This window comes from Canis lupus, chromosome 4 (genome assembly GCF_048164855.1).
Source record: "Canis lupus baileyi chromosome 4, mCanLup2.hap1, whole genome shotgun sequence".
NCBI classification, from domain to species: domain Eukaryota; kingdom Metazoa; phylum Chordata; class Mammalia; order Carnivora; family Canidae; genus Canis; species Canis lupus.
This window is the reverse complement of record NC_132841.1, coordinates 4,326,942-4,353,147: the sequence shown is the minus strand read 5'-3', so window position 1 is coordinate 4,353,147 and position 26,206 is coordinate 4,326,942. Positions and strand designations below refer to the sequence as shown.

General features: G+C 41.0%; 1 protein-coding gene across 2 annotated transcripts in view; it reads left to right on the top strand.

Annotated features, from left to right (window-relative positions):
• Window positions 1-26,206, top strand: part of ACTN2 (actinin alpha 2) — a 66,755-nt gene that overhangs the window by 16,104 nt on the left and 24,445 nt on the right. The window contains exons 2-8 of one of the 2 annotated variants that reach the window (XM_072822983.1): window positions 10,793-10,907; window positions 11,825-11,944; window positions 12,971-13,057; window positions 17,821-17,908; window positions 19,537-19,615; window positions 22,620-22,701; window positions 25,615-25,700. In XM_072822983.1, coding sequence (XP_072679084.1) covers window positions 10,793-10,907; window positions 11,825-11,944; window positions 12,971-13,057; window positions 17,821-17,908; window positions 19,537-19,615; window positions 22,620-22,701; window positions 25,615-25,700 — 657 coding nt within the window. The remainder of the gene's footprint in view (window positions 1-10,792; window positions 10,908-11,824; window positions 11,945-12,970; window positions 13,058-17,820; window positions 17,909-19,536; window positions 19,616-22,619; window positions 22,702-25,614; window positions 25,701-26,206) is intronic. The other variant, XM_072822982.1, reaches the window with a different exon arrangement.

Here is a 26,206-nt window from a genome sequence, read left to right as displayed (position 1 = left end):
ATAAGAATGTTGTTTTAAGAATTTTTAAAAAATTATTTATTTATTCATGAGAGACACACACAGGCAGAGACACAGGCAGAGGCACAGGCAGAGGGAGAAGCAGGCTCCCTGTGGTGAGCCCGATGTGGGACTCGATCCCAGGACCTCAGGTCATGACCTGAGCCAAAGGCAGACACTCAACCACTGAGCCACCCAGGTGCCCCTTTAAGAAATTTTTAAAAAGATTTATCTATTTATTTGAGAGAGAGAGAACAAGTGTGGGGAGAGGCAGAGGGAGAGAATCTTTAAACAGACTCCCTACTGAGCATGAGCCTCACTTGGGGCTTGATCTCACGACCCATGAGATCATGACCTGAGCTGGCACCAAGAGTCAGATGTCCAACTGAGTGAGCCACCTAGGCACCCATTTCAAGAATTTTAAAACAGTCCTTGGAATGAAAGTAGAGGTAGCTCAGTGCAATGAATACTGAGAATCATCAGATCAGAGAAGTGGTTGAGGTCCTTGCTGTGTTGCCTCACATGCCTTGCCGATAATAGAGATGAAGACATGAGTAATCGCAGCTGAGAAATAAGATTTAGGAGTGTGAGTAATAAGAGAACTCCTGTAAGTGGTGATAAAATGTTTGTGGGAATTTTTCTTGAGCAGGGAGGAAATTAACAGATGGAAATACTTTAGCTTCTAGATAAATGTAAGATCTTTATGGAACAGGAAAAGTGCTAAATAATTCAGCCCAAACCCAGTATTCTTTCTGGTGATTTGGATAAGAGGGAACACAGGGACACGTATCAGACTTTAAATGGAGGCTTTGACATAGAAAAGGCATCCAGTAAGCCGAGACAGTTGTCATTTTCACAGGACAAGGGAAGCATTCTATAACTTAAGATCAGCAAATCAGACTTTAGTTAGTTCCGTGTATCATTCTTGTGTATCAGTTACTGGTTCTCTTCACTGAAATCAGTAGCATTTAGATCAAAACAGTGGATACTTTAAGCGTATTTGAATGTTGACCTCTGTGGAGACGAAAGACCTGAAAGCCTAAAGTTTTCAAAGACCATTATTAAATAAAGGTGCAAATTGTGACTGTCACACAGATTTAAAAAATGAACAAATGCTAAAGATGTCATTTAACTCATTACCAATGAAACGTCTGGAGAGGAGTTACAAGCAGGTCAAAAGAAAATCCAAAGAATAGGCACATATTAATAGATGAGGGATTGCGAAACAAATGGCTGAATGGAAGCAGAAGATTTTCTCCAGGAGGAAGGATTGTCCCTGTGCCGTGCAGAATCCATTTCTTGTCTAGAGGCAAGAATTACCTTTGCTGCTCTCCTTTATCTGTGACTTACATGTCATAGGATAGCATAAAAGGGGTGCGGTAACTGATAAATAGGTTTCCCACTGAAGCCCAGACTTTTCTGTATATAAATTAGCCTTAACTGTTGTGACATCATTCCAAATTCCATAACTTTAATCATCCATCCTTTCTGTAAGTTATGGAGGAGATGGTACCTACCAGAGAGGCCACTGCTCAAACTGGAACCCGTCTGGGCTAGATTTGGCTTTGTTAAAAAACCTGAAAAGCATTTTTTCCCTGTTAGGCAGTCTCCAAGCTTTTAGCACCTTTCTTATGTATTCCTAACAGCCCAGGACCTAAACAGTAGTTATTCTTATGAGCCTGAGGACTGACACCTAAAATTCACAGTTCAGAAATTCTGATTAAAACCAGATGTGGATAGAACTATCTTTTCAAGTGCTGGCAGAGTCATCTTTAACCTACCCACTTAAAGAATCATCCATTAACCTGACTCTATTTTTAGATGCCCTCAGCCATGGGGTTGTCTTTTATTATTCACAAGGGTTTTTTTTTTTTTTTTGGCAAGATTACAGTCTCTTTTAACATTTAAGGATTCTGCAATTAAGTTTGACATGATAATAATCTTTAAAAACATGGAACTTAAGCAGATACAGATTTTTTAACTCCTCAGTCTTTTTAATTTTTTCAGTCAAGAAAAAAAGTCCAGCTGCTATCTTCTTTACTCTGTCCTGGAAAGTCTGACAAATCATATCCCATTCAACAAATAGTATTGGTGCCACTCTGTTCCAGGCACTATCTGACACAAGCAAAGACCCCGGCTTACACATGAGTCACCTGCACCAGCATTTTTAGAGTGTTGGGTGCTGTCACACACCGGGTATTTCTGACAGTATTTTTTCCCACTCTCTTACCACGTCCTTAAATGACTCTAGCAATGACAGCTCCCCTTGAGCTGTTCGTGGGTTCTCCTACCCTGCAATTTGAGATTGCCAGGTATCCTAACTTTGCATAGACCTCCCCAAGCCCTGCTTGCTGGCAGAATGTGTTGGGGGTGAATCAACCAGAAAAAGCTGCCTCATTTTTTCCCCTCTTACTTTGAGTAATTAATTTTGTATTTCTGAGTATCCCTGGAACTCAAATTAAAAGCAGTATTTTAGGGGTGCCTGGGTGGCTCGGACGGTTATGCATCTGACTCTTCATTTTGGCTCAGGTCATGGTCTCAGGGTCCTAGGCTCGAGCCCTGAGTCTGGCTCTGTGCCCTGAATGAATAGAGTCCGCTTGTCCTTCTCCCTCTGCTCCTCCCCTGGCTCTCTCAATCTCTCTGTCTCTCTCTTAAATAAATAAATATATAAAATCTTAAAAAAGAAAAAAGAGCAGTACTTTGGTACTGTTGAGGTTCCAATTTATTAATGTTTGAAATTGTTACTATTTACTGAAAATTTGAATAGGTACTGGTTCTTTCTGGGTGAATACAGGTACGCCTGCTGGTAGCTGGGTTCTTTAGGTGACACAAAGGTGAACAAGATAGGGTCAGATGCTACTATGGTCATTTTGCTTCTTTGACTTGTAATTGGTATGCTTGCAGGGATACAAAGGCCTGAGAAACCAGTGTAGGCCTGCCATTTGCAGTGGAATGTAATGGAATTTGCCTTTGTACCAGAGTTGATTCGGGGCTCCTTATACTTCGTGTATTTTGAACCAAGTCCTGATTCAAATGTAGCCTTTTATATTAATGGTCTTGTGGGAATGTTAAAAAATGCATGGCCAAACCTCTTTACCACTATTGGCAAAAGAACTAAGGCTGTGAACCCCTTGTTCCTTGAAGGAAGTTAAGATGTGCTAATGATGCTCTTTGTCCTCTGAACAGCAGTGGGAATATTTGGGGTAAATCAGGCAAAGATGAAGACCTGGCATCTTTCTGGATTCTTGGATCCCAGACCTTCTAGTCACCTTTTTCTGTCTGTATACGGCAACAGTTTATGAAATGTGCTAAGCAACAGCATGTTTATGCTTAGTTATTGGAGGTGGAGTATCTCTTATGCTCAAGTAGACTTAAATTGTGACTGTAGGCTATTTTTTCTATGCAGTGGTTAATTTTTTTAAGTTATTATTTATTCATGAGAGACACACACAGAGAGGCAGAGACATAGGCAGAAGGAGCAACAGACTCTCTGTGGGGAGTCTCATGTGGAACTGGATCCCAGGATCCCCGGATCATGACCTGAGCCAAAGGCAGACACTCAACCGCTGAGCCACCCAGGTGCTCCTTATGCACTGGTTTAATTCCCTTTTGAGTTAAACCGCAAAGCACCTCAGGTTTCTTTGAATTGCCATCACTGACCTCTGTTCTTTGGTTTCGATGGCATCTGTATTGGTGAAATATTTTGCATTCTCTTTCATTCAAGACCACAGTCAACTAGTTGAATTAGGTCCACATACTTTCCTTGGGGGAAGCCACAATCATGGGAGAGAGGAGCTGTCCTGCCCACACCGGAGGCTGAGTGGGTCACAGAGCCAGGCTTCAGATTTTAGGGCTGCTGATCTCGGCGGGGGGGCGCTTACTACACTGCACTGTGTTATCACATAGGATCTTGGAGATGAAGCAGAGATTTGTGGGCAGAGAAGGAAAGGGCAGCCCACCGTACGGTTAGATGCCTGGTTATGCAACTCTTAGGGCCCCAGATGGGCTCCCAGGACATCTTAAAATTGGTGTAGCACATGCAGGATCCTTGGAATGAACACTTTAGTGCTTACATGCTTCTCTCTCTGGTTGAATTTTTCAAATCTTGTGTGACTCCTTGAAAGTTGTACCTGGGCACGTGGCAGCCTAGAGGGTTTGCAATTTTTTCCAGATCAGATGATTATGCTGACCAGTCCTCACCATGAGTGACTTCCGGATCCAGAGAGTATCCTTAATGGTTTTACAAGATGGTTATGTGTCTGAATATTTACATTTAAGGCCATGCTGCTGACGTGATTCTGGAGGGGCCCATTGTGTGGCTTACCTAGTGCATGTCCTCACCTGGCATGTGGACCAGGATCTCTTGGCTGAGGGGATTGTGAAGCTTTGTAGCAAACCTGAATGTTCTGCTTCCGCCTGCCCTGTGGGGCAGGAATTTCTGCCTCTCTGTGCCGTGGGCTCTCTGCTCCTTGTGAGGGCAGTGTCTCTTTTTTAAATACTAAAGCCACAATCACAGTAACTTCAGAGGAACAGCTCTGGCCTCCTCTCCTGCCTTAACTGGAGATTTTGCAAATGTGTACAGCTTTCTAGCTGCTTCCCACCTCCTTACTTTTCAAATATTTTCAAAAGTCTGGGAAGTGATTAGAAGGAGTCTTGCCAAATTAGGAATCTATGAGGTGGAGCATAACACACTATGAAAGTGATTATTGCAAATAGGAAAATAAATGGAGCATTTTTAGAAATTCACCTTAAACCACAGCAGTTTCTCGTAGTTGTACATGAGAGTGTGTTCAGAACCAATGTGATAGGTGGTATTGGCTGGCCAGCTTTTCTATTTCTTCTCCTCCTGATAACCTTTTGAACTATTTCATGGAGTTGATCATGACAATTATTATCTTTCTCTCTCTTTTTTTTTTTTTTTTTTTTTTGTAGCTGGGAAGGTGTCAGGGCATGAAGGACAAATAATTGCATGGTGTCAGAGTCAGAAATAGAATGAGTTCTGAGCCATGACTACAGGCTGGTCCTCCCCCACTCCTGGGGCTCACTGCTGCTGCTTACCTGGGGCCTCCTTGTCCCACCCCACAGGACATAGGCGAGGGTCGATGCGGCGAGCCCCTTGATGCCTTTCCTCACTGAGGAAAGCAAGCTATAGACAGTCTCAAAATCACAGAACATTCTCACGGTGCCCCCAAACTGTTTTGGATCTGACAGACAATGCTGTGTTGTAATTGGCAGGCTTGAAAGCTAAGAGCTGCTGCAGACCTTACTTCCACCACTCCCACCCTGAGCTTCATGCTGTGCCTCTGCCCAAATGTCCCAGCCCTCAGCAGGCCCTGTTCTATTTCTTTTCTTTTCTTTTCTTTTCTTTTCTTTTCTTTTCTTTTCTTTTCTTTTCTTTTCTTTCTTTCTTCTTTTCTTTTCTTTCTTCTTTCTTTCTTTCTTTCTTTCTTTCTTTCTTCTTTCTTTTTTTTTTAAATTTTTTTTATTTTTTATTTATGATAGGCACACAGTGAGAGAGAGAGAGAGAGAGGCAGAGACACAGGCAGAGGGAGAAGCAGGCTCCATGCACCGGGAGTCCGATGTGGGATTTGATCCCGGGTCTCCAGGATCATGCCCTGGGCCAAAGGCAGGCGCTAAACCGCTGCGCCACCCAGGGATCCCCTTTCTTTTTTTTTTTTTAAGATTTTATTTATCCATAAGAGACACACACAGAGGCAGAGACATAGGCAGAGGGAGAAGCAGGCTCCATTCAGGGAGCCCGATGCAGGACTCGATCCCAGGACCCCAGGATCACACCCTGAGCCAAAGGCAGATGCTCAACCACTGAGCCACCCAGGTGTAGTGGGCCCTGTTCTACTTCATTAAGAAAAACCCCATAAGTTTTTCTGAGTACCCATTTCAGGAAATGTGATCTGAAATTAGTATCTTATGTCATTATTATCAGAGGGAAAGCTAGTTTTAAAAAGTAGAAAGGAAATTTATAGATGTTGTCTTGCCATATTTTTGTTTGAAGAAAATAGAATAGTGAATTGAACAGTTTAGTCTTACAGGAGACAGACCAGGCTTAGAACCTTATTGCTGAAAGAATTAATAATTATCATGAAATGGACTCAGATTGAGTGTCAGACTCAAAATTGATTTTTTTTTGTCTTTATCTGGGCAATAATCTCTTCCAGGTAGAGGTATGAACTTGTGTTATGTAAATAACCACAGTTATTACTCATTTTGATTAAATGACCTTTTTCCCTTCTCACTGTGGAAAAGTCCACAATGTAGGCTGTTATGTCTATAGGCTTAATTAACCTTGTATATCATTCAGTAACACAGGCTTATCTCAATATGCCAATAAGGACATGGTGCTTTTTTTGCCATTAAGCATGCTGTGCTAATTGTCCTAGATTTGACTTAGAGAAAGAAAATAGTCTTATGGTTCTTGTGGACTAGGGACTTTGCCAGTAAGTTCTCCAGGAAAAAAGGAATGGACTCACCTGCCAGTGTACAAGACTAACAGTCCTTGCTAACGATACCCCTGGGAAACTCCTCCAGCTGGTATTGTTGTCAACTCCCATGTTTTGGGTGTTGAGGAATGTTTTCTGGGCCTCTAGATTATGTTCAGGAATATAATGGAGGAGGGACTGTGGATAGCTTGAGCATCCTTCAGACTTCTGCATGAAAACATAATACTACAAGCCACAGAAACACAGCCTTTACCTCCTTTGTATCCTGTTGCTTGCAGAGTTGCAGTGCCATGGCCAGGGCAGGGAGACCAGTCTGTGCCCATAGGACCACCATCCTGGCCAGTGCCTCAGGGGTTGTGATTCCTTGTTTCAGGAAGAGGCACTGACATTTGCTCTTGTCGTCTGAGGAATATACATGTAGAGACCACGCCTTCCACTGCCTTTCCATCTTTTCTCGCATGTCCTGAACATCCTTTCCCTTAGCTTTCTTGTGAGCTTCTTTGGAAGGTGATAAGAACTACAAATATCAGCCTTTCTCTTCTGGAAGTACACCTCTTCCTTGACTTATGATGGGGTTACATCTGGATAACCACATTGTAAGTTAAAAATATCTTAAGTCAGAAACACATTCAGGACACATAACCTACCGAACATTATAGCTCAGCCCAGCCCACCTACGTGCTCAGAACACTTATGTTCATCTGCAGTTGAGCAAGAGCATCTAACACAAACCTAGTTTTATCATAAAGTGTTGTCTATCTCGTGATTGAATAATACTGTGCCAAAAGTGGAAAACAGAAGGCCTGTGTATGGGTGCAGAATATTGGTAAAGAGTGTCGATTGTTCTCCCTTATGATCCCACAGCTGCCTGGGAGCTGCTGCTCCTGCCTGGCATCACAAGAAGGGATCGTACCCTGTGCTCACCTGGGAAAAGATACACATTCAGAATTTCAAGTATGGTTTCTACTGAATGTGAGTGGCTTTCCCACCGTTGTGAAGTTAAAAAATTGTTAAGTCCAACTAGGATCATCTGTACATGGATCTGTGGCGTCCCATCTTGGTTCTCTTCGTATGGCTCTGAAAGGTTTTTTGTTTTTTGCAGCAGCTATTTTCGAGCTGCAGAAAGCACTGGGTTTTATCCCTAGGTGTAGAGGAGCAGAGAGTGAGGTGTTCTTCAGGAGAGAGGTAGAGGAAGCAGGAGGGGAGGTTGGAGAACTTTATGTGTGACTGAGCAGCTTCTGGGTTGAGCCATGGCTTGTGGACCCTGTGGCCTCTTTCCTTGGTGGGCTGCATCTGGTTCACAGAGCACCATTTCTCTTAAGAAAAAACATCTGGTTTGGTAGTCTGGTTTGACCCAAGGAGCCTGCCCCTAAAGCCATGAGGACCTACTTCCATTCCGTGTTCACCCTTTAAGATTTAGTTCCCATGGACTTTAAAGGTGCATATTATTCTCAAGTAGCAAGACCAGCCACAAAGAAGCCTTCAGGTAAAATGTTTTGCTTTTGCCCTCATTGCTTTGTCTCCTCCACAATTAGCAGGCTTTTCACAGAAACCCCAGATGATTGAAACGCATAAGAGCACTCTCCATAGGCCATGGTAATTAACACTGTAAATAGAATGAAAATTAAACATTCCAATAAAGTTTAAAATTCCTCTTCAGAGTGCACTGGCTTCTTTGCAAGCTATTATCCTAGAGCTGTTGGGGTCTTTTTTCTTAAGTTGGTTAGTTACTACCTTCATTGGCTCTTAGGAGCACTCGTTAAAGATAGGAACACTTCATTAGACTTAACTAAATAAATTGACTTTTTAGATTAAATTCATTCTCTGGATTTGCACAAAGGAATAATCACCCATGGTGAATTACCTTCACTGTGCAAATACCTATAAAAAGGTAGTATCAAACAGACTTCCCCTGTATTTCCTAAGGGGGTCAGGAAGCTTGTATTGATCTCACAAGCAGCTTTGGGGTTATATCCAGAAGTGTTCTGATACTTTTATTATGAAGGGACTTAAGTAACATGGTAACAGGATAAGATAGTTTGTACTAGCAGTAGTTGCTCATTTTAAAGTAGAATCTAAATAAAAGCGACTCTACACATATTTTATACCATTATTTTTGTCAATTCCATTTTTAAAAGTCACAACCTGTTTTCTTATGCCTTTCCCAAAAGTTTAGGTATATAATTAGTCTTAGTATTGTCAATTAAAAAAAATGTTTAAAGTAGTTTTGCTTGCTGAAAACGGGGCCTAACTTGTATTTTACTGAAAGATAACAGTCTAGAAACAACCTAAATGTCCATCCACAGGGAGCTAGTCACATAAAACGTGGTATCTGCACTACAGCAGAATACTATGCGGCCATAAAACGGAAAGATCTGTACTGATACGAAATGACCTCTAGGTTATATTTTTTTAAATGGCTAAAAAAAAAAAGAAAAAAATCCAGGTGCAGAACTGTGTATACTCTGATATATATTAGAGGACAAAAAAAGACGTGTGTATCTGTGTGTGTATATATGTATTGAAGATCCTTGAAGAGATAATATACAAAACTGAATGTGTTCCCTCTGGGGAAAGGAACTGGGTACCTGGGAATAAGAAGAGATGGACACTTTTCACTTTTTATTTTGTGGCACTTGAATTTTGAGCTACGGAAACACATTACCTATTCAAAAAGTAAATAGATAAAATTAATATTGAAATGAATAAGTGACAGACTCTTTGTAACAATCTTAGCTTCAAACACCAAAGTTTGAATATCTCGAGCGCTCTGTCCCATAGAGCTTTCCGTGATGATAGAAATGTTCAGTATGGGCCCTGTCCAGCTCAGTAGCGGCAGCCACAGAGAGCTTTTGAGCACTTAAAACGTGGCTTATGCAGCTGAGGAACTAAAATTTTAAATTTTCTTTAATTTTAGTTAATTTACACTTCAATAGCCACACATGGCTAGTGGCTACCATATCATTTGGGGGTATATATACCAGAGTATATGGTTTCGAGTGTCTGCTCTGTTTAGAATGGACTAAAATTTAGAGGTGTTTTAGGAGAAATAATTATTCCTTTAGGCCCTCAGAATAAAATGAATTATCGTTATGTCCAAGAAAATGCCTCCATTCTCTTTTTGCCATCAAACTTAATGCCATCGCATATTTATTGAAATAAGTGACTGCTAGTCAGAGTTGAAAAATCTTCATTTTTTAGGAACATAATTTTTTATGGAAACTCTTTTTGTGGCCTTGCATGGAAGCTGTCTATTTTTTTAGGGATTTGTTTTCTCCTCTCTAACACGGACCCTATTTGTGTATCTCCTCGCAGAGTAACATGCTGGGGACTTTGTTCTTGAGCCCCACAGCTGTTGTGACACAAGGGGACAGTTTGCATGCTTAGCCAGCAGCTGCCAGAAGCCCTTCTAAAATGGTTTTGGCAGGAAATAGTACACAAGTGGAAGCCAAATTAAAAGCAGCTTGAAAAATAAACAGAATGACTTTGGATGCCACTTAATACATAGTCCATTTTTCCACTGAAGTTTGTCTTCATAATTTGTTAACATGTAAGCCATGTTAACATGGAAAGTCCATGGCAGGACTGTTTCTAATTGTCTTTGAAATCCAGGGTCTAAAAAAAAAAAAAAAAAAAAAAAAAAATCCAGGGTCTAGCCCAGGACCTGGCATATGCCAGTATGAGGTCATTATTACTATTATTATTATTATCATTATTTCTAATGATCGACTATCTGCAAATTGGTTTAATTGATTTAGTTACTAGCTTAACACTGTTGTGCGCTCAGGATAAACTAAGATGTAGATAATTAGTGGTTTTGGGTCCCTCATCTCTTTGCCTTTCTACTACACAAAACCACCCACCCTCTGCTCTACAGTAAGACATTATGAACATTATTTAAACATTATTTATCCATTCTGCACACAAGCTTATTTTTGTTGTATGCAGGGAAGAAACACACTCTTACTGTGTTTCCTGTAAAGCAGGAAATTTTCAGAAGGTGAAGGCATAGGTGTGAACATAGTACTTTTTTAAAGTGAAGGCAGAAATCTCTCAGGGTGGTTATATTAAATAAATATGTGGGTTTTTGTTTTGTTTTTTGGGTTTTTTTTTTGGCCCCTAAAGGGAAAACTACTAAAATCTTACTTTTAGGCCTCAAGTCATTCTTTCCACAAAATTCAGTCTGCTTGCTCTAGAAGACCTAAGGAACTCCAACCTCTTAGCCCCCAGAATATGTATGATGTTGAGTGTTGTGTGTGTGGAGGTTGGGGTGGGGGGGGGGCGGGTGGCTGATGGCTGCTGGGGCTGTGCCAAGCAGTGTTTGGTTCTTGTTGCAGACCTTCACTGCCTGGTGTAATTCCCACCTAAGGAAAGCTGGCACCCAGATTGAGAACATCGAGGAAGATTTCAGGAATGGCCTTAAGCTCATGCTGCTTCTGGAAGTCATCTCAGGTTGGTCTTGGGCATTGCATAGTTGTCCTACCTCGCCCTGCACGTCCGTGTGAGCTCTAGATACGCATCTATTTAGAGGTGGCTGGATCAGAAGTCCCTTTGAACCTGGCTGGGCAAGAACATGGTATTATTGGCAAAGAACACCTTTCCAAAGAGTAATCTGCCTTGAGTTGTTTTTCTACTCTGAAAAAGGAGTAAATTCTGTTTAAAATGGACTTATTAAAATAATGTTTGCACTGCCCATCTTGAAACAAGAGAAAAAAATCACATGTCTGCGACTACCCACCATGCTGCCCACTTGGCTCTTAGCACAGCGACTGCACCTCCCAGACATTGTCTTTCATGAAGAAAGCCAGTATACATGTTGGCATAACTCTGAAAACATGTGCTCAGATCCCAGAGGGGTTATGTTTTGCCCTGAACTTCAGTTGGCTGGTTTAGACTTTGGATGAGAGAAGGGATCACCCTCGGAGAAGTGTGACTGGGAGGATGATGGCAAGGCTGACCTAATCCATATATCTTCATAATCAGGTGTCTGCCATGAGTCCTGGCAGCCACTTCTGTGATTTGGACCAGGCTGTCATGACTTCCTCTAATAACTGGTCAACCACTCCAAAGGCTTCTGGGATACCACCCAGCTTTCGTCTGTACTCCTTTGTAAGTCAGCTTGGAGACCAAACCAGACTGTCCCAGCAGATCTGAAAAGCATATGGCTCCGCGCTGGTCCATTGGTCTTGAAAGTTTTTTTGGTTCTTGGCCCCTCTGTACTATGATTTACTGAAGCCAGAGACCCATCAGAAACAGTCACTTAACTAATTCCATTTAAGGAAGCATGGAGTCAGACTTTTGGCATCTCGATTCCGTGTCAGGGGGGTTACTTTCTCTTGTGTCTACGCTGTTCTTTCTTCATCCAACAGGGGAAAGGCTGCCCAAACCTGACCGAGGAAAAATGCGATTCCACAAAATTGCTAATGTCAACAAAGCCTTGGATTACATAGCCAGCAAAGGTGTGAAACTGGTGTCCATCGGGGCTGAAGGTAAATGAAGGGTGATGGGAATCACTCTGACTGTGACCCTGACCTCACCACAGTGGAGGGTAGCTGGGCCTTCTTCCCATCATTTCTCATGTTTGCGTCATGTCAGGCTTCTGGGAGGCTCGGGGTGCAGGGATGAGAACAAAAGACACTATGAATGGCAGACCAGGCTCTAGAATAAATTGTAAAGAATAGAGTCAGATATAATGCTGTCTTCTTCAAATGGATTACTCGGATGAGAAAGAGCTTAACCTTCCTGGAGACCCTTAAGAACTCCTTGATAGGAAGCAAGTAACATCTTCATTCTCTGGGAGATTGGGAGTCCTGGTGGGTTTGACAAGAGCTGAGACCTGTGAGGTGCTGGAAGGATCAGGATGAAAATGAGTGAAGCAAGGTGAAACCAAGTTCTCCATACTTGGTTACTTTGAACCTTGGCCTTTCCACTCTTTAAACTTCAGAAACTCTTGGGGTGTTAATTTTCCCCATTCTCACTGGTGTGAGGTGGTATCTCATTGTAGTTTTGATTTGTATTTCCCTGATGGCAAGTGATGCAGAGCATTTTCTCATATGCATGTTGGCCATGGGAAATATCAGAAAGGGAGACAGAACGTAAAGACTGCTAACTCTGGGAAACGAACTAGGGGTGGTAGAAGGGGAGGAGGGCGGGGGGTGGGAGTGAATGGGTGACGGGCACTGGGTGTTATTCTGTATGTTAGTAAATTGAACACCAATAAAAAAAAAAAAAAAAAAAAAAGAAACTCTTGGGGTGTTTTCAGTGATCATGTGTTTGCAAGATTTGTGCTTATTATTAACTCAGAATTCACTTAAACCAGAGACATTTGGTTATGAATATTGTATAACCAGACCCACTGTGACACTTCTAAAAACATAAACTGGTCTTTGTATGTCTATGTATTTTTTCCAATAGCTCTGACGTAAAAACTTACGGGAAATGTACAAGTAACAGGAAAAATTTATGTCCTAATTATGTTATCTTTACACTAATTTGTTGTTTTTTCTTTTCTAAAGAAATTGTGGATGGCAATGTAAAGATGACACTGGGTATGATCTGGACCATTATCCTTCGCTTTGCTATTCAGGATATCTCAGTTGAAGGTAAAAGACATGGTTGAAAATCTGATTGTATTATGATACTTAGAGGGATTTATAAATCGAGTTTTTTTTTTTTAATTTTATTTATTTATTCATGACAGACAGAGTGAGAGAAAGGCAGAGACACAAGCAGAGGGAGAAGCAGACTCCCTGCAGGGAGACTGATGTGGGACTCAATCCCGGATCTCCAGGATCACGCCCTGGGCCAAAGGCAGGCACTAAACCACTGAGCCACCCAGGGATCCCCTGTAAATTGAGTTTCTAAAGTAAAATTTAAATAGGGTTTTGTGAAATTGAACAGTCATTTACATGATTTAATGAAAGCTATGGGAGTTGGGTTTTCACAGATTTTATATTTGTATGGGAAAGACCCCAGCCATACTGTTTCATTCATGGGGGTGGAATCGTTTTGGAAAGATGAGCACATGTTCAGAACAGAAGTTGGTTTTTAAAATGAGCGGTTTTTTTGAGCTTTTAATTGCTTATTATACCAGTAGGTTCCCAACTATAACAGTTCTGTAGACTCAAAGTTGGAACATTTTTTTTTCCAGGTGCAAAAAAACAATCAGTTGAAATCTGAGTTCATTCATTCACCCTCCCATCTCCTTCCCTCTCTCCCTCCCTCCCTACCTTCCTTTCTTCTCTGTCTCTATCTCTTTTGATCTGTTAATAAAATCTCTATTGTTTTTGTATCTTTTGGCCTAACAACTGTTCTGTCACTATAATAGAATCATAGTCCTTGGCACTGCCACTGAAGATGAAAATCTTTAGTCTTTTACGCCTACTGTACTCCTAAATATTTTGATAAATTCAGCACTGTTGAAAAGTGTCAAATTGACATTCTTAAAATTAGATCTTTGCCAATTTAGCCCTCAAATCACAAAATGTATAGCTGTAGGACTCTTTAAAGGCAGTCTGAATTGTCCAACCAGTCAGCATCTTATCTGTACCTTTGCACCACCTAACAGGTAACTGGGTACTGAATGGTGAGGTATTGGGCAGGTGTTGTATATAAATCTGCCCAGAGTATGGAGTACCCCTTGATGCTAGTCATTTTAAGTAATGTTACCAACAAATATTAAAAAACAATAATTTATCTACTGTTGTGTCAGATTGCATGAAGCCTACAGTATTTACCCATAAGGGACTTTCTGACCCACTTAGACTATTCCCTTCTGGCACAGAAGCCACATTTGTGTCATCTAAAAATCCAAGTTAGATATAATGATATTAAAATCTCAATAATTCAGGCTCAGAAATGACAGCCAGCTTGAACTAATAAACAGTATGAAATTGAAAACTTTCATGACAGTGTACTTTTATTAAAGTACATTCATTTCACTCTAGTGAAAATAACAAGATGCTTCTTAAAAGTTCTTGCTTTATTAAAGGAAAAACAGTAATTTGTAATGATTTTACCAATTTTATAAACTTCCAAGTTTACATATTTAAACAGTTGAGTCCACCTTAAAGAACAAATACTATTTGTAAAAATCCTGTTCACGCTGTTGCATTTGCTAGACTAGTGAATCCTTTTCCCACAAATATTACAGAGGTGAACTTGACCTCAGGTTTTTTCTGATTGGTTACAAAATTTAAGTTAGTGATAATATTAATTTAGAACTAACTTCTGTTTCAAGCGCAGCTGTGAGTGGTATTATCCATTATTCATTTTCCCTAAAATGATTATTAATGTGCCCAAAATAAGATAATCAAGTCACAATATTTTATGAAATACCACAATAAAAGTTACATTAATCTGCTTTCAAAAAGACTAAGAAATTAAACATTCAAAAGTGGAAATTTGATTAGCAAAGTACTAGATCTCTTCTAAGTAGATGTCTTTCAGGAAGTAGTTGGTTAACTTACATTTTTATTTTATTTATTTTACTTTTTTGGAATTATTTCTTAACAACCTCACTTTATTTCTGGAAGTCTATAGAAAAATGACCTTAGTTTGTTTTAATAATGTGTATCATGTGGAAAAAGACATTGTTATTATGATTGAATTCTTTGAGGAGCCAATCTCCTTCAACAGAATGATGGATTTCTTCCAGGAATTAAAATGAGAGATTAATATGCCTGCTAATGAGGGTGGTCCCGATGTGTGCAGGTGGGGTTCCTTGGAGCATCCGGTGGGATTCTGTAATGAAATGATAAATGACACTACCTGTTTTAGGATATGCTTTTCATACCCACGACCAGGGTTTTGTGTGTGGATGTATGTGTGCATGCACCAAATGGCCGAGTTCCAGATTTAATCTATCCTTACGGAGACTGGGGTATACCACAGCCAGGTACCTAGTAGGCACAGCCTTGTTAGCCTGGTTAGGAAAGCCAAACATGGGCAAAGGATGGGAAAGAGTCTGTTTTTTATTAGATTAACCAATTAAATGAGAATACTTTGATGTCTATCAGCTAAGAGCATCCAGTCATATTTAGAAAGAAATTAGGTGTTACTCAGTGACTCGCAAATTTAAACTCCAGTAGCAGTTATGAGATTTTATTGATCAACTTCACCTCTGTTTACCTTTCTAGCCTAAATTTCATTTAAACTTTAAAAAATGCAGTGTGTGGGGATCCCTGAGTGGCACAGCGGTTTAGTGCCTGCCTTTGGCCCAGGGCGTGATCCTGGAGACCCGGGATCGAATCCCACGTCGGGCTCCCTGCATGGAGCCTGCTTCTCCCTCTGCCTATGTCTCTGCCTCTCTCTGTCTCTCTGTGTGACTATCATGAATAAATAAATAAAAAAAATCTTTTTAAAAAATAAATAAAAAATAAAAAATGCAGTGTGTTCTTTCCTCCTGATGTATGATTTCTTACTGATTACATCAGTCAGGATGCCAAAGGCAGGCAGTTATGTACATGGCAGAAAAACAAGTTTTCCATTTTTGAAAACTTCTATCAGTTAATATTTGAATAAAGTATTAGAACTTTCAGTTGTTTTTCTTAATAAGGTTTTCTGGAGAAGAGACATGAATAGGAGTCATTCACATTAGTCCTATATCACATGAAAGTTTGGGAATCTGTTTATTTCAACTGGATTATGGGACACAGGGAAGTCTGACTAGAATGGACAATTTAGATAAATAATTACAGAATACTTTTTACAGAAAAAAAAAAATCAACTTTAAGCCCTTACTAAAATGGAAGACCAGGACCCATTGTTAGTCAAAAGTCCACACGTTTATAGGGTTTTTCTGAATTAACAATTACTTACAGGCAGGATCCTAGATTTGGGGAGTGGTTTGGAGGGGCTGTTTGGATGTGTATATACTTTGGGTCCAAGAAGCCAGTGCCAGAGGAGTATTAAGATGCTGTCTTGGTTGGCTTGGGCTGCTATAACAAAATACCGTAGACTGAGTGGCTTGAACAACAGAAATTTATTTTCTCATGTTTCTAGAGGCTGGAAGTCCAAGATCAGGGTGTCATTATGGTCAGCTTTTGATAAGGACCTTCATTTTGGCTTGTGGATGGCTGTCTTCTTGCTAGGTCCTACGTGGCAGAGGGAGAGGAAGAGTGTGCACTTCGGTGTCTCTTCTCAGAAGGGTACTAATCCCATCATGGGAGCCCCACCCTCATGACCTCATCTAACCATAATGGCCTAAATAAGGTTCCATCTCTAAATAAGGTCAGGGCTTTAACATAAGAATTCAGGGAAGTGGGGGAACACAAATATTCAGTCCATAACAGACATGCAGAAGATTTGTTGGGGGAAATGCCTGTGAAGAACCAGAAATGGCTGAGAGAGCCATCAGGCTAGTGCAGCTGGCCAACACTTGTGCTGAAGAAGGAACAGGAGGGCTGCAGGGAGAAGGGTCTTAATGGTGATGGGACCCTCAGACCCATTCAGCGAGGCTGATGGAGAGCCCTTAAGCCATGGTCGCTCCCAGAGGAGCCCTACATATGCAGAAATGGCCCAGCTCTAGTGCCCCCTCATACCCAGTCTTTGGAGCAGCATGAGGAGTTATGGCCTCTGGGGAATGCAGGGGTGCATCCAGCATGGAGCAGCTTGTCTTAAGCTTCCAGCAGCAGGACATCTGAGTGGCACATTGTCATGGTTACCGGGGCGGGGGGGGGGGGGGGGGGGAAGGGACTGTTGTTGTTTCTACTTGGTCAAAACCCAAGTGGCCAAACCTGAAAGACACTCATAAAAGCCTTTCAGTATTATAAAAATCACCACATAAGGGAGTAAATCTGAGACACACTGGCTTCTGTGAATTCCATTGACCTAAGAGCATAGTGAATCGAGTGACAGGTTAGTGAAGTCTTAAACAACCCAGATTTTTTAGTTTCATGTAAACAAATGGTAAATCACCCATATCCCTCAAGTCTGCTTTTATTTATTTATTTTTAAAGATTTTATGTATTTATGAGAGACATACAGAGAGAGGCAGAAACATAGGCAGAGGGAGAAGCAGGCTCCCTGTGGGGAGCCTGATGCGGAACTCAATCCCAGGATCCTGGGATCATGTCCTGAGCCAAAGGCAGACGCTCAATTACTGAGCCACCCAGGTGCCCTGAAGTCTGATTTTACATCCAGGATGCCATAACTTGCAGTTGCTCCTGCGTTGGCAGTGTCATCAGAAGTCAGTTCCTGGGAGCAGTGTCCTGCTCCTGCCCTTTGGCAGAGACCATGGGAAGAGATGATACATTTGGTTTTTGGCCCCCGGGGAGGTCTCTTTATAAAGTGACTAGGAGTTGGGTGCATGAAGTAGTGAGTATTTCTTCCATGTGGACACTTTTTTTTTTGGCCCTTATTACAGAAACCTCTGCGAAAGAAGGTCTGTTGCTTTGGTGTCAGAGGAAAACTGCCCCTTACAGAAATGTGAACATCCAGAACTTCCACACCAGGTGAGCAACCAGGGCTCTGGGATTCCTCTGTTATTACTGGAGTCCTCAGATGGCTGGAAGGTAGTGGTCACTTACACCAGTGTGTTCCAGCTTGTGTCTGAGAGGTGTTTTCTGATGCAGTGGAACCAAGGTTATAGAATCTCTGATGCTTAAGATCTCTCTGGGGAACCCATCTGATTAAGATTTGAGGTGCTGGTAAAACAGCATAGTATTGATAAGCACCCTAACACGTCCTCATAATTTGGGGATGTAGGAATGTGCCTCACTGTGGCCTTCACCTGGTGCTGGGGTGGGGGTGGGAGTGGCTGGTGTGGCTTCTCAGCGAGAAGGATGCCAAGGCAGAGTCTGCATGTTCCTCCGATGTCCTGTCTACACTGGGAAAGACAATGCATTGGCCAGTTTTGTGTGCTGGGATTTGAGAGAAGTAGAAAACACGTGTGTAACATGATGGCAACCTGCGTGAATGAAACCTAAATATACTCTGAGTGTGGTTTTGTCCTTGCTCCAGGGTTCCTCATCATGCAGGTTTTCTGTCATTATCATTTGTGAGGCAAAGAGTTGTCTGTATTTTCACCCTTTAGATGGTGGCTTACCCAGAAATATAAATGGGTCTCTAGCCATCATGGATAGTCAGCAAAATGGAGGGTGAGGATGAGCCACAAGGAAAAATGGGAGAGGTTCTTCTGGGTAGACAAATATTATAGAGTACATCCCAAGTACTAAGCCAGGTCTTGAGTGTACGAAGCTGGGAAAGAAAACGTCTCTGTTCCTATGACATGTTGTCTCGAGGATATAAGGAATCATGAAAGAGAAGGTAATCCTGCCAGTGTGAAAGTCAACCAGTTGCAGACCTGCCCGCTTCTCATTGACCTTCTTGCTGTACCTCCTTGGGCCCAAGATTGGCCCAAGCACATGAGCTGTGTAGCCCTGGGCTTTTGGGTTTCTTTCTTCCCCCTGACCCTTTGAGGAACAGAACCCCCACTCCCAGACCTCGTTGAACCCCTCGTCAGAACTGGCAAGCTCAAAGCCTGGGGCTTTCTAAAGAACAGTTGGCTTGAGTGTCTCTGGGGAAACAGACTGGGAATCCAGGTCCTCCTTGCTGAGTCCCTCGGGTGTTTACATGTCTTTGCCTTATTTAAAAACATGTAAAGAACCTTGTGAAGAAAGACACAGGAAGACCTGAGAGCTGATAGCGACTTTTTAAGTGTACTAAGGATCTTGGGGGGAGTGTGTTCTGGACATTTCAGGATAGATATCCTTGTGTCTATTGGGCAGACCCAATATAGGGTCCATTTTAGAGACTCCAGAGAGGGAGGAGGGGATCGGGACCAGGGAGGAAAGCAGAGATGGAGTAGAGGGGCCCAGAGACAGGGAGGAGTCCCAGGCAAAGGTAGGCCTGAAGTTGTAAATGAAGAGGAGTTCAGCAGACCCTAGAAAGATCCTGGAAAGAAGACTGATGTTTAAGGAAGTGATCAGAAGGTCACTGGGTCAGGGAGGAAGTGCATTAAGTCAGATAGCAGGACACTGTGTCCCAAATTTCAGTCCTTTGTCTGACCAAGGGCATGCCCTTGCTGCTACTTTCTCTCCATTATTAACATGTATTCCCTTTCTTCTCGACTGTTGTGCAGCTGGAAGGATGGCCTTGGACTCTGTGCGCTCATCCACAGACACCGGCCCGACCTCATTGACTACTCAAAGCTTAACAAGGTCATTCTGGGGGCCTGGCATGCAGTGTCCACCCTGCCCCTCAGCACATCATTCTGAAAATGAGCACATCAGCACTGAACTCACTCAAATACCAGCTGCCACTGGCCGAGGTTCCCAGCTAGCCTGGCACACCAGGCAGAAGGAAATGGCAGCCAGGAAAACACTTCTATTAATATTGAATTAGTTACTAATATTAAATAATTAGGGTGGGACAGGACCCAAGGCTAAGTTACCCTTCTGGCCCACATGTTGATTGGGCTTGATTTACAGTGAAGGTTTTTATTGATGTTTCTTAGAGATTTTACATTCCCAGATTGTAAACATGAGAAGGGGACATATATGGTTTTTAGGGGGAGAGAGAGGTTCAAATACTCTTAGCCTTCTTTTTAAATTCCCTTTACCTTCCTTGAAGGTTTTAGTTGCAGACATTTTTACTCAGAACTGATTAACTTACTTCTCACACAAGGGATACTTTATCATTATGTTGCTATCAATTGATGATATTAGTTGTAGCTTTAGCCAAGAGTTTTTGCGGGCACCTGGCTGGCTCAGTCAGAGGGCCATGTATCTCTTGAGTTTGAGCCCCACATTGGGTCAAGAGATAACTTAAAAAAATAAAAATCTTTTAAAAAGATTTTTTTTTAAAAAGGAAAGGTTTTGGTTTTGCTCTCTTTAGAAAATGCAACTTGAGGAAATTTTAATTCTCTCTGTAAGCTTAAGCTTCAGCGTGCTTAAGTTTCAAATAGTCTCAGAATTCTTTCTCTAAAACAGTAGTTTAGAAATGTAATCTATGACGGAAAAAAGTTGTTCACGCTCCTTCTCAATCCTGTGGTAGACAGTCTGTGCGGCCCTAGAAATAATGACATGTAAAGATTTAGGACTAAAAGTGTTGTCTGCCCCAAAAACATTCCTACAACTGATGATTCTAGCTGCTGCTGTGCTCAGCTGGCTGTTCACATTGAATTGCTGTGTTTTGGTGTGGAATCTGGCTGCATGCTGCCCTCACCTGTGTGATGTGCATGGTCGTTGGAGGAGGTCACTTTTGCCATTTTTTTAGTTGTCACCTGCTCATCACCTCACTTCCTAGCCTGTCTCTGATGACTACAAGGTAGCTCATCAAGAATTTACTTGTATGAAAAAAAAAAAAAAAAGAATTTACTTGTATGAAAAGATGAATCCTACAGTTCTGTAATGGAAAGTTGCCAGGGTTCCTCAACTTTTCAAAGCATACATGCTCTTATTCTGGAGTTATTTTGGAATGTCTCAAACATGGAGATGGTGTATATCTTTTCAGTGAATCTCTGTCTCATTTTCAAAATGAAGGGGTTGTTCTAGATCGAACTAGTTTCATTAGCATTTTATAATGGTTGATTTTTATTACAAATGGTCAACAGACCTGTGGCAATTGGCTAAGATGAGTGAGAAATGATGGTAATTATCAATAGCAGTTAATACTTATACAGCTCTAGATTAGATTCTGTTATGAATAAATACATATATTTATTGTGTATGTATCATATATTAATATGTATGTGACATAGGGATATATCACACACTTATATATGTATATTAGTCTATTCTAGTATGTATATTATATATTAATATGTATGTTACATATACATATTATTATGTGTATGTTACATATACATGTATATTCATTCAGTCTTGACAGTGCACAGTGAAATATAATGCAGTGATGAAGTAGGTATTGTTATTATCCCAGTAATGAAAGAAGTATGGGATTCAGAAATCTGCCCAAGGTCTCGTGGCCAGTAGCTGAGCCAAGGAAATACTTAATTGCCTCATTTTATCTCTCTCTGTTACAGTATAGATGAGATTCCCAGAGTCTCAGAATCAATCTATTTTTAATATTAAAATTTTTCTAATATATTTAAAACAGAAAGACTTTTGCTTAGCAATTTGGGCTTATAATTATATGCATAAAATATGCAGGTACACCTGACATTATCATATGGCTGCTTCTAATGGAATGCTTTGTTGAAACATTTACTTGAAAAAATGTATATTCTGTGAGGCCAGGAAGCTTGTTTGGATTTCTTCACTGAGCCCTCATGAGTGAAAGCCTGCACTTCTGAAATTGCTTCAGCGTATTAAAATGTACTTTCTGCAAAGGGCTGCAGTTTCTAAAATATTTAATATGGCTTTGATGTTAAAATTCATTGAAGCCATCCCTGGACTAACATTCCTTTTCTGATTGATCTATCTTTCCAATCCCCATCCCATTTCAGGTTCATAATGATCTCTGAAGTGGATCAAAACAAGAAATGTTAAATAAGTCTTTAAATTTTTCAGAATTTTGGTTAAATTTATTTTATTATAGCATATATATATTTGTATGTAAATATATATGTATATATTTAACCAATTTTACAGTGAAGATCAATGTAATCTTAAGAACAAAAGTTTCCTCCTACTTTTGATTTACAATTTTAGTCTTTGGCATCCTAGAAGCATAATTTTTGCTTTGTTGCCACCTTGTGACATTCTTTGGGGATCTAAAAGTTTCACCAACTGGCATGTTGCCTTCTCTTCACCCATCAATTTTCTTATATTCAAAACAAAAGCATTGTACTAAATATTCTCCATGATCACCTTCCAGATCTGGAAAAATGTAGGTTTCATGATTTCTTCTGGAATCATGAAATGTTGTCAGTAGAGTTGAAAACAGCTCAGAGGTCTTGAGTGTTCTTTCCAGTCCACGAGAAAGTATCTGACAGCTTTACTCCTGTCTGCAAAGCAGTTGTCCTCTTAAACCTTGGGCTCACATTTTATGATTTGGATGGAGTGTGCATGGATTGTGTGGGGTTCATATCATTTTTGGTGTTTTTCTAAATGTTTGAAGCGATTGGGAAAAATTACTTGTACTGTTATGGTTACATGCATGGAAAGGTTGCCTCCTAAAAATGAGGTGTAATAAAACACATCATTCATAATTCCTTTCAAGAGACATTTTCAAAAACTGGCTGTGCTGTTTTTCATGCAGGATGACCCAATAGGAAATATTAACCTGGCCATGGAAATTGCAGAGAAGCACCTGGATATTCCCAAAATGCTGGATGCTGAAGGTGAGAGGAAAATCGTGTTTACCAACTTGTGCAAAGTCTGTGGCCTACACATGCTATGGCCATGCATGGGGATTTGTAAAACTTTATAGCCAAGTTACATCTGAAGTACTTAGGAATCTGAAGAAGTTTATGTCATTGGCCATGGGAGCATTAAGAGAATTTCATTTGCAGCTTGTTCATGAATTCTTTTTAAAAATCCTGCTAAAAACCACGCCAGCAAAACTCTAATGAAAGAACTTGGTAAAAGGTTCAGCTTTGGCAAAGAAATAGAATGCTTTGGTTCGTGATCTGCAAAGAAAAATTATTTTTATTTTTGTAACAACACACTGTTACCTTTCTTACCACATGGAGACAGTTTAGCAAATAAATCTTGTGAAATGCTCAGGACTCCACAAGGAAAAACATTCTTCCTTCCAAACAGTAATTATAGAATCAAAATACAGAATATGGAATGTTTAGCCAGCAGCACACCTCTCAAACTTCCATGTTTCATTTTGGGTCTAAATTAAATTTAGTTTAGTTAAATCTGGAAGAACTTCTAAACATTTTGCAGCTGAGCATCACTCATGCTGAGGACTAGTTTCAAATAACTTTTGTGCCCTCTATATGTAATAAATTTGTGTGGGTTATACCTATGGCACCTCATTGAAAGCACAGATATGTGGAAACCATCCATTCATTTCACTTGTTCATGATTCACTTGGCACTCAACAGACATATATGAGTGCCAGGTATGAGCAAGACCCTCTGCTAGGTACTTCAGGAGATAGTGAGATGTATAAGGTAGGGTCCTGGCCTCAAGGAACTTATGTTGCTGTGTTTGTAGTTAATACTTTTATTCCATAACAGTCCATATCTTCCCTTAATTGGCTTTATTAGGGAAAAGCAGAGAACTTGATTATAGCCAATTGTCAATCATCTGTTCCTCCTCATTTTTGGTGATTGTATTATAAATGATCATAAACTAGGTGTCTTGAAGCAACAGAAATTTATTCTCTTATGATTCTGTAGGCTCTAACTCTGAAACCAAGCTGTTGGCAGCACTATGCATCCTCCCAAGCCTGTAAAGCAGGTTCCTTCCTTGTCTCTTTCAGCTTCAGAAAGCCCCTTTCATTCCTTGGCTTATGGTAGCATCACTCTTCCGTCTGCATCTGTCTCTACATCTCTTTCTCTCTTTCTTACAAGGACATCAGTCATGCTAGATTAAGGATCCTGTGTACCCCAGCAGGACCTCATCTTCATTTGATTATATCTACAAAGACCTATTTGCAAATGAGATCAGATTCATAGGTACCAGGGCTGGGAGATAGGACTTCAGCAATATCTTTTTGAGGGACACTGTGCAACTCATATAACAGTTATCTTCAGAGTAGGATTCTCATTTTACCCATTCATTAATTTAACCATTTAACAAACATCTGTAGTATTGGGTGTTAACACTTGAATACACTCCTCCAAATCTGTTTATGCTTTGCAAAAACTCTTTAGAGAGAGAGAGTCAGTAAAATGATGTAATAGCAATATAGAATAGTTCCTTTTCCTTTTTGTCTGTCTTTTCTAAGCTAAGTTTTCATTTGTGTGGCATCTCCTTTGACCTTTCTGTAGAGTAAATAACTATCCAGAGTTTACCCACTCGAATTAATAGCTTGGATTCTAAAGAGAGGAGAAAACAGACCAACAGTAAATTAATGCCTCCCTAATACACTGCAGTTGAGGGTGAGTTCAGGGTCACCATCATTATTCCTCTGGCTTGCTGACATGCTTGCTAGCTGGTAGGTAGGTTTTCCCTTAGCCCCTGAGTCCTGGTCTGAGTGTGTGTCCATCTTGTGAATCCTTCTAGGCCAATGAGATGCACTGGTACTCCTTCATTTCCTCCTCCCTTGTGACACATTTTAGTCTATTTTCTTTTAAATGGTTCAGAACAATGCTTACATGTTAGAGTATTTTCTTTGTAATTTCCCACAGGAGTCTTCTGGCAGTCATGAGCTAGACTGGGGCACATTGTGATGGGACAATTTTAGTCTTTGGCATCCTAGAAGCATAATTTTTGCTTTGTAGCTACCTTGTGACATTCTTTGGGGATCTAGAAGTTTCACCAACTGGCATTTTTCCTTCTCTAAACATGAGTTTAGAATGGTCCCCTCTGCATGTGGCCCTTTGTATCCTCACTACAGTACCACGGGGCCTTGTCACCACCACAGCATTGTATTAGCATGTCCTTGCTGGAGCCATGTCCTGTGCTGGCGCCTCCTATCAGAACTCTCATCCCTCCCGCAAAGCCTTGCCTTCCCACCTGCTCCTGTTGACCTCACTTCCTGTCATGGTGTTGCGGCCTGGACCTTAAGTGGGGGTTGTCGAGTGGCTAGCTGGGCCACTCTCCCATGAGCTACTACCTATACTAAACACCAGGGAAACTTGTCCTCATTGTAACTGTCTGTCATGGTTTTAAAAGGTTCTGAAAGTTGTTTTCTCTTTTTTCCTCCACAAACCTTTCCTTAAGGTGAGCACTGGGCTTAGGTTCCTGGGTGTATACATTCTGTGTGGACTCGCAGAAGGGCTCTTTGTCGACCCCTGGGCCCTCCATATGTGCAGCGATAGGAAGTCTCAGGGAATGTGCTGTTGCGTGCCTTCTGTGGGCTTCCAGAACTCTGATTCTGGCTGTGGATGTAACGTTCTTGCAGATTTAGGGCTCTTCTGTGCTAGCCATGGCCTTCTCTTGGGCAATTCTCAAAAATACAGATAGTAATGACTTTGTAGGTATGATTTCTTTGACTGGAGCCAAAGTTTTAACAACATAAGTGTGTGGCGGGTGAGGGGAGGAGACTCACGGCTTTGACTTCTCTGAGGCAGCACTTGGCAGAAGCCCGTGGGTACTAGAACATCCGAGCAGTTAACCTTCTTTTCTCCACACAGATTTAGTATACACTGCCAGACCCGATGAGAGAGCCATAATGACTTATGTTTCCTGTTACTATCATGCTTTTGCTGGTGCACAGAAGGTGAGGATGTAAAAAGAGTCACCACTCACCCTTCACCTTCTGTGTCTTTTTTTTTTTTTCAATTGTTTTTCTCTTTTTCCCGTCTCCTCTGCATAAGGAGACCTGTCTGGTTCTGAGGAGGAGGTCATTTGTCTTTTTTAGTCTAGTTTTCTTTGAAACTTACTTTCTGTCCATGCGATAGTATGCCGTTCGTGTTTGTTTTCCAGAAGATTCCATACTGTTACACAACCCCACATCCATTCTGGGCATACTCTCTGAAAACCCAATGACCAGGTTTCACCCATAGGAAATTACATGGTTATCTTTTTAACTTTATTTTATCCAGTGACCCAAATGAATTTAAAGTTTAAAAGCAGTTCAGCAAAGAGTGGTGTCACCAAGGTGGAAGAAGAAAAGGATGTGTGTTCACATGGTTCTTTGTTTCTTCCTGTTGCTTATTTTGGCAGCTAATACAAATGGTAGCAAGAGTCACAATAAGTACAAGCCCTGTATATCCTTCTCTTTAG